At 50.7% G+C, this 8,680-nt stretch overlaps 1 protein-coding gene across 1 annotated transcript; it reads left to right on the plus strand.

Annotated features, from left to right (window-relative positions):
- The first annotated feature begins 6,332 nt into the window (after positions 1–6,332).
- LOC118676302 (beclin-2-like) lies at positions 6,333–7,695 on the plus strand. The gene has a single exon (XM_036350009.1). The coding sequence runs from the start codon at positions 6,333–6,335 to the stop codon at positions 7,635–7,637; it is 1,305 nt and encodes a 434-aa protein (XP_036205902.1). The 3' UTR covers positions 7,638–7,695.
- The last annotated feature ends 985 nt before the right edge of the window (positions 7,696–8,680 follow it).

Here is an 8,680-nt window from a genome sequence, read left to right on the forward strand (position 1 = left end):
GTTAGAAACATCGATGAAAGAGAAACATCGATCAGCTGCCTCCTGCACACCTCCTACTGGGATGTGCCCGCAACCAACGTACATGCCCTTGACCGGAATCAAACCTGAGACCTTTCAGTCTGCAGGTCGATGCTCTATCCACTGAGCCAAACCAGTCAGGCCCGGAGCTGTTTCTTGAAGTCACGTTGGAGGTGGTTCTACGGGATTTGAGTCCTGTCATCCTGCTCCCTTTGCCAGAGAAGTTCTCCCAAGGCCATTGTTTCTCCTGATCAGTGTTCTCTTGTTGAAAGTTCATTTTATGTTTGAGGCTAGTAAGTAAAAATCTTTCGAATCTTAAGTCTAATTTTTATAGTTTTTAAATTTCTCTTCAAACACACATTTAAGTCGCCTACAGAAATATCAGTCTTGTTTTTTCCTTTCCAATCCCTGCGACTTTTATTTCTTTCCTTTTGAACTAGCTGGCACCTCCAGGAAAATAGAAATGGGGATGGTAGGTAACCCTAACACATTCCTCGACTAAGCGGAAAAGCTTTGAATAATTCACCACTAAGTATGATGTTTTCTAAAGACATAGGTTGGTTTTTTGGGGGTTTTTTTTTAGAGTTGTAATCATGAATGGATATTGAGTGTGGTCAGGTTTTTCTGACTTTTGAGATAATCATGAGATTTTTTTTCTTCTTTATTCTGTTACTAGTGTCCCAGTGCACGTATTCATGCACATTGAAAGGAAATTAATGAGAAGAAATATTTTAATATCACTGTTTGCGACTTGCTAATGAAAACAGGATTCCACCGAGTCTCCTATCTACCTACTCCAGGACTTCTGTGAGGATCATATGAGATGAGGCACGGGAAAATGCTTCACAAACATTTGGTTAATGTTGTAATTTGTAAAATGTTTGCACCTGGCTATAAAGCAAGTCGTGTTCCTGGGCTGAAGAAACTCCAAGCAGGCTAGTCGCTAGGGAGAGGAAGCCGGGAGTTGCTACATGACATTACCTGGCACCCACAGCCACCATTTCTGGGCTGGGCTGGGCTGTGGGCGGCATTTTGCGCCATGGGGTCTTGGCAGCATTGGCTGCAATTTGATGGGATGTCGCTCTGGGGTGGTGGTGGGGCCTGTGTCCCTTGGGGGAAGCCAAGTATTGGTTGGTTGGCGCCAGGTTCGTGCTGCGGTTTATTTATTTATTTATTTATTTATTTATTTATTTATTTATTTATTTATTTATTTTATATTTTATTGATTTTTTTACAGAGAGGAAGGGAGAGGGATAGAGAGTTAGAAACATCGATCAGCTGCCTCCTGCACATCCCCCACTGGGGATGTGCCTGCAACCAAGGTACATGCCCTTGACCGGAATCGAACCCGGGACCCTTGAGTCCGCAGGCAGACGCTCTATCCACTGAGCCAAACCGGTTATGGTGGTGCCGTTTATTTTTAAATGGCCAGTGTGCATCATGGCAGCTACTGTGTTGAGTGTCTGCCCCCTGGTGGTCAGTGCACATCATAGCAACTGGTTGGATGGACACACACTTAGCCTTTTATATATATAGACTAGAGGCCCAGTGCATGAAATTCATGCATGGGTAGGGTCCCCAGGCCTAGCCAACAATAAGGGCCAATCTGTGAGGCTACTGGTGGGGTGATTGGGGCCACCATTCACACCCGCCTTGGCCTGGTGCCACCCGCTTGCCAACCCCGCCCCCCCCTGCCACCGCTGGGCACCTCCCTCTGTGGAGCAACCTACAGGACAATCGAGGGCCCCCGCTCGCACCTGCCTTGGCTGGCCTGACACCGCCCACTCACCAGCCCTGCCCTTCACCACTGCCGGTTGGGGCCTGTGGGCTGGGGGCAGCTCCTGCGTTGAGTGTCTGCCCCCTGGTGGTGAGTGCATGTCATAGCAACGAGTCATTTGGCCAGTCATTCTGCCGTTCGGCTGATTTGCATATTAGCCTTTTATTATATAGAACTAGAGGCCCGGTGCACAAAAATTTGTGCACTCGGTGAGGGAGCGGGGGTCCCTCAGCCCGGCCTGTGCCCTCTCGCAGTCTGGGACCCCTCGGGAGATAACGACTTGCTGGCTTAGGCCTGTTCCCGGGTGGCAGAGGGCAGGCCCAATCCCTAGGTGCAGCCCCTGGTCGGGCTCAGAGCAGGGCCGATTGGGGAGTTGGGGCGCCGCCCCCTGTCATTCACAGAGCAGGGTGGATCGGGAGGTTGCGATGCCACCCTCAGTCATGCTCAGGGTACGGCCGATTGGGGGGTTGGGGCACTGCCCCCTGTCACACTCAAGGCAGGGTCAATAGGGAAGTTGCGGCGCCACCCCGTCACGCACAGAGCAGGGCGGATCAGGGGGTTGGGGCGCTGCCCCCTGTCATGCACAGAGCAGGGCCCATCAGGGGGTTGAGGAGTTCCCCCTGTCACGCACAGAGTAGGGCCAATAGGGGGGTTGGGGCACCGCCCCCTGTCACACACAGAGCAGGGTTGATCAGGGGTTGGGGAGCTACCCCTGTCATGCACAGAGCAGGGCCGATCAGGGGGTTGAGGAGTTCCCCCTGTCACGCACAGAGTAGGGCCAATAGGGGAGTTGGGGCACTGCCCCCTGTCACACACAGAGCAGGGTTGATCAGGGGGTTTGGGAGCTCCCCCTGTCACACACAGAGCAGGGCAGATCAGGGGGTTGGGGTGCCGCCCTCTATCACCCACAGAGCAGGGCTGATCAGGGGGTTAGGGTGCTGCACCCTGTCACACACAGAGCAGGGCCAATCAGGGGGTTTGGGCGCTGCCCCCTGTCACACTGATCCTGGTGCCGGGAGGCCTCTTGGCTCTGCTGATCCCGGTGCTGGGAGGCATATTACCCTTTTACTATATAGAATAGAGGCCTGGTGCATGGGTGGGGCTGGCTGGTTTGCCCTGAAGGGTGTCCTGGATCAGGGTGGGGGTCCCCACTGGGGTGCCTGGCCAGTCTGGCTGAGGGGCTGAGGGCTGTTTTCAGGCTGATGGGTAACTGAAACTCCCAACCACTCCCTTTTTCTTTTTCTTTTTTTTAATTCTGAGCCAGCTTTAGCTCTGAGGCCTCGGCTGCTGAAAACAGGTTTCTGGCCTTTGTTTACCGTCTGTATTTGATACAATGTTGCGGTCCTGCTGGCTGAAGCCCGGGGTTTTGTTTAGCTTCTATATTTGCAACATAGTTGCTTAGAGTTGCAGCTGAGAGGCCGGCAAGTCAGGCGGGGAACGTTGGAGTCCTCCGTCACTGAAGCAAGCAAGCCTTCCTGTTCGCATCAGCTGCCTGGCTGCCGGCCGCCATCTTGGCTGGGAGTTAATTTGCATATCTCCCTGATTAGCCAATGGGAAGGGTAGTGGTCGTACACCAATTACCATCTTTCTCTTTTATTAGGATTATATTAGGTGTACAGCATAGTGGTTAGACATTTATCTTAAAAAGTGATCCTGCAATAAATATAATAACCATCTGGCACCATACTTATTGACTATATTCCCTATGCTATACTTTACATCCTGTGGTTTTTTTTTTTTTTTTATAACTGTCAATTTGTACATTTTAATCCCTTTCCCTTTTCACACACACCCCGCCCCCCAACCCCTCTCTCATCTGGCAACCATCAAGTTCCTCTCTTTATCAGAGTTTGTTTTTTAGATTCCACATGTTAAGTACAACCATATGGTATTTGTGTTTCTCTGTATGATTATTTCACTTAACATAATACTCTCTGGTCTATGTTGTCACAAATGGCAAGATTTCACTTTTTTATGGCTGAGTAATATTCCATTCGCCTATTGAAGGATACTTAGGTTATTGTAAATAATTCTGCAATGAATATAGGAGTGCATATGTCTTTTCAAAGGAGTATTTTGGAATTCTTCAGGTAAATACCCAGAAGTGGAATTGCTGGTCATGTTAGCTCTATTTTTAATGTTCTGAGGAATCTTCCTACTCTTTTCCAGTGGCTGCACTAATTTACATTCCCAACACTGCATAAGGGTTCCCTTTTCTCCACAATTTCAACAATGCTTGCTTTTGTTGATTTATTTATGATAGCCATTCTGAGAGGTGAAGTGATATCTCCTTAAACTCCTTTTCTTTCTTTAAAAATATATTTTATTGATTTTTTACAGAGAGGAAGGGAGACAGATAGAGAGTTAGAAACATCGTGAGAGAGAAACATCGATCAGCTGCCTCCTGCACATCTCCCACTGGGGATGTGCCCGCAACCCAGGTACATGCCCCTGACCGGAATCGAACCTGGGACCTTTCAGTCCGCAGGCCGACGCTCTATCCACTGAGCCAAACCGGTTTCGGCTAAACTCCTTTTCTTAACAATATCGCTTTGATAGGTGAGAATTATTAAGTCGATCTGATTTTTTTCCTTTGTAAACTTTTTTCTTCTTTATTTGCAGTCACCAAAAGGTGCCATAAAGTAGGACCTTTTTTCTTTCTTTCTTTCTCTTTCGTCTCCTTCCTTCCTTCCTTCCTTCCTTCCTTCCTTCCTTCCTTCCTTCCTTCCTTCCTTCCTTCCTTCCTTCCTTCCTTCCTTCCTTCCTTCCTTTTTTTTCCCTTGCTTTCTTTCTTGGTCTTTCATTTTGGAACTTTAATAGATATTCTCACTCATTAATCAGAAAATACTGTGCGGGCATCTACTTTGTGCCAGTCACCTGTGCCAGGTGTTGAATAGTGATTAAGACACAGTCTTGGCACCTGGGGGCAGAGCGCTCTCGTGGGTAACAAGTTAACAAGTTTGCCGAGGCGATGGTGGCCTCCTGGACTGCATGCAGCAGACCAAGGAGGCAGCGGAGAAGGGCGAGCCCGCCCTCTGCACACCATCCACGTGGGGGACGGCCTGATGGAGCCCGGGAGCCGGTGAGCTCTACTCCATCAGAACCCGCCTGAACACGGAGGAGCGTGGACAAAGGCGCTCAGGCTCATGCTTACACATTGTAAGTGCAGTCTCGCTGGGGTCTCTTCAAGTCCCGGAGCTGCGCCCCGCCAGGAGTGCTGCGGCCACCTTTTCACCAGGCTGAGGGCCTTGGTGGCAGCAGCTCTGGACTTCATCCAGCTCTTCAACCAGGGACCGAGACTTGCAGCGCTGCGCCCGGTACGCCCATCTCCCAGATGTTCAGCGGTGAGGATGTGCTCTATGAGGGGGGCGTCCACTGTGTACCCCGCGCTCATCAACAAGGCCGCCTCCCACGAGAAGGGCATTCTCCGTGCCCGCCCTGACCCCTCTGGCCTCCGCCCCCACCCCACCCCCACCCGGCTCCCTAACCCAGGCCACACCTGCCCTGCTCAGCCCTCCCTCCCGCCTGAGGCACAATCCCCAGCACAAGGACCCCTTGGCCACCTGCTATATATCATGACCCTTGCCGCATACCCCACCCCATGCCTCAGTTTCCCATTCTATGAAGTGGAAGATGTCCAGGGAATCTAAAAATAGAAAGAAAGAAAAGGAGAGGAGAAGAGGGGAGGGGAGGGGGAGGGAGGGGAGGGGAGGGGAAGGGAAGGGGATGGGTTAGGGAGGAAGAGAGAAGAGAAGCTGAAAAGATGGGCAGAGGCCTTGGTATCAGATTAAGATGCTAAGACCTTATCTTAAGGCAGCGGTTCTCAACCTGTGGGTCTCGACCTCTTTGGCGATCGAATGACCCTTTCACAGGGGACGCCTAAGACCATCCTGCATATCAGATATTTACATTATGATTCATAACAGTAGCAACATTACAGTTATGAAGTAGCAACGAAAATAATTTTATGGTTGGGTCACAACATGAGGAACTGTATTTAAAGGGCCAGAAGGTTGAGAACCACTGTAAGATAAGGGTATTAAACATTTTGAGGGAGGTACCATGATCAGATTTTAGGTTTAGGAAGATTACTCTCATCTCTTCTCGGCCTTTTGGCTAAGATCAAGTGTAGAAAGATTACTCTTAAGATATGCCTTAGCACTAGCTGGTTTGGCTCTGTGGACTGAAGGGTCCAGGGTTCGATTCTGGTCAAGGGCATGCAGGAGGCAGCCGATCAATGATTCTCTCTCATCATTGATGTTTCTATCTCTCCCTCTCCCTTCCTCTCTGAAATCAATAAAGAGATATTTTTTTAAAATATATGCCTTAAAAATGTTAAAGAATGTGAGATGATTGGATTTTCCACTAAGACTCCCTTATCTAAAACAGCTAAGGGAAGGTAAGGTTTGAGGCGGAGAGAGATGAGATATGCATTTTAAAACTCACTCCCCTATGGGACCTTACAAAGTATAAATGGAGAAGTAACAGGGGAGCCAGAGGAAACTTAGAGTCAACGGTGAAAGTCAAAACCTCCACCATGTCCTCCATCCGCTTCATGTGCCATTTCTGCCGCGGGCCCCTGAAGCGGACTAGTTCCTCGGAGACCTTGGGCCTTGACCTCAGCCAAGAACCTGCAGCTTCGAAATTCCCCTCAGCCCAGGGGGAGCCAGGAGCAGCTCCGGAGGAAGGCTCTGCCTCCGGGATGGAGACAGACCTTGAAGAGCTGCAGGAGAGTGCCTCTGGCTGGACCACCCTTAGTGAGGACGAGATTTCCTGGTCCAGGCCCAGCAACTTCACCCTGCTCGGGGAGCTGGGCTCTGTGGGGACTCTCAGTAGCATCCACAGAGCCACGAGCGGTGTCTTTGACATCCTAGCCGGTGAAGAGCTGGGCCACCCCGTGTGCGAGGGCTGTACTGACAACCTTCTGGAGCAGCTGGACACCCAGCTCAGGGCCTCAGAATCTGACATTCAGGACTACCAGCGCTGTTTGGAGACCAGGGATGGATTAAGTGAGGACGAGAGGGAGACACTGCAGGAGGAGCTGAAGGCCGTGGAGCTGGAGGAAGCGAGGCTGGTCCAGGAGCTGGAGGAGGTGGAGAAGAACCGAGAACAGGGAGCTGTGGCTCTGGAGGCAGCCCGGGCAGAGACGGAGACGCTGGAGCAGCAGGAAAGGCAGTACTACAGGGACCTCAGTGAGCTGCAACGGCAGCAACTGGAACTGCAGGATGAGCTGTGCAGCGTGGAGGACCGGCTGCTGTACGCCCAGACCCAGCTCACCCGGCTGAAGAGAACCAACGCCTTCAAGGCCGCGTTTGAGATCTGCTGTGATGGCCCCCTGGCCATCATCAATAGTTTCAGGTTGGGCTGCAACCCCACTGTCCCCTGGAGCTGGAGTGAGATCAACGCAGCCTGGGGGCACACGGCCTTGCTGCTCCTGGCCCTGTCTAACACAGTCGGCCTGCAGTTTCAGAGGTACCGGCTCAGCCCGTGCGGAGACCACTCCTATCTGAAGTCCTTAACAGACGCCTCCGTGGAGCTGCCTTTGTTCTGCACGTCGTGGCAGAGCGCTCTGGTGGATAACAAGTTTGACGAGGCGATGGTGGCCTTCCTGGACTGCATGCAGCAGTTCAAGGAGGCAGCGGAGAAGGGGGAGCCCGCCCTCTGCATGCCCTACACCATCCACGTGGGGGACGGCCTGATGGGAGACCCGGGAGCCGGTGAGTTCTACTCCATCAGAACCCGCCTGAACACGGAGGAGCGGTGGACAAAGGCACTCAAACTCATGCTTACAAATTTTAAGTGGAGTCTCGCTTGGGTCTCCTTAAGGTATCCTCACAAGTAAGTTTATTTGAACATTATGCTAAGTGAAATACGCCAGTCAGAGAAAGAACAAACGATAAAAACACACTGTAGAACAGGCAGACAGCTCTGATGGGGGAGGGAGGTATGAAAAAGGGAGAGGGGTGGAGGGCTTTAATAGGGGGGTTCTATAATCTGATAGAGCACCTGAATTAACCTGAAAAATAATCATATTTTAAATCTTAGAACACATATACTTATGTGACGAGGGGGCTAAGTTTCTTATATGTGAACAGGGGGTTACATTTTAAGTTTCCTTTTCAAGGCCTGTGTGAAGCGATTAAGGAGGTGAGTCAGCTGTGAATCCAGCAAGCAGAACTGATAAGCAGGGTGAGACCGACCCACCTGGAGTCAAAACATCATCTCATCAACATCATCTCATCAACATCATCTCATCACCTGATGATTAAGGACAACAGCTGACACCCGCGGACCTCCAGGGCTGCCTCACCCAGCCCCTTCCCTTCATAATCCTGTCCCCTACGCCTTACTGGGAAGACAGGATTTGAATGTTTGTAAGTGCCCTGTCTTCTTGGTTGACTGGCCTTCTCAATAAACGCCTTATGTGAATCAACCCTGCCTTCATTATAGGACACAGCCACAGGCAGCCCGAGCCCAACCAGGGGTTTCCCCCAACAGATTGAGCAAAAAAAGAGAAATCACGGGCACTGACAACAGTGTGGTGATTGCGTGTGGGGGAGGTGGAGGTGTAAGAGGGTATGAGGGGATAAATGGTGATGGAAAATAACAAAATAAAATAAAGGAAAAAAAAGCTCTGCTGGTGTGGTTCAGTGGTTGAGCACTGACTTATGATTCAGGTCACGGTTTGATTCCCTTTCAGGGCACATGCCCCGGTTGTGGGCTCCATTCCCAGTTTGGGGCGTGCAGGAGGCAGTCAATCAATGATTCTCTCTCATCATTGATGTTTCCATTAAGAAACATTCCATTAAGAATGGAAACATCAATGATGAGAGAGAATCATTGATCAGCTGCCTCCTGCACGCCCGCCTAGTGGGGATGGAGCCT

The sequence above is a fragment of the Myotis myotis genome, unplaced genomic scaffold, assembly GCF_014108235.1.
Source record: "Myotis myotis isolate mMyoMyo1 unplaced genomic scaffold, mMyoMyo1.p scaffold_m19_p_1, whole genome shotgun sequence".
NCBI lineage: Eukaryota > Metazoa > Chordata > Mammalia > Chiroptera > Vespertilionidae > Myotis > Myotis myotis.

Bases quoted from the DNA above. Each gene is read 5' to 3' on its own strand.
- LOC118676302 (XM_036350009.1), top strand. From the start codon at position 6,333: ATGTCCTCCATCCGCTTCATGTGCCATTTCTGCCGCGGGCCCCTGAAG.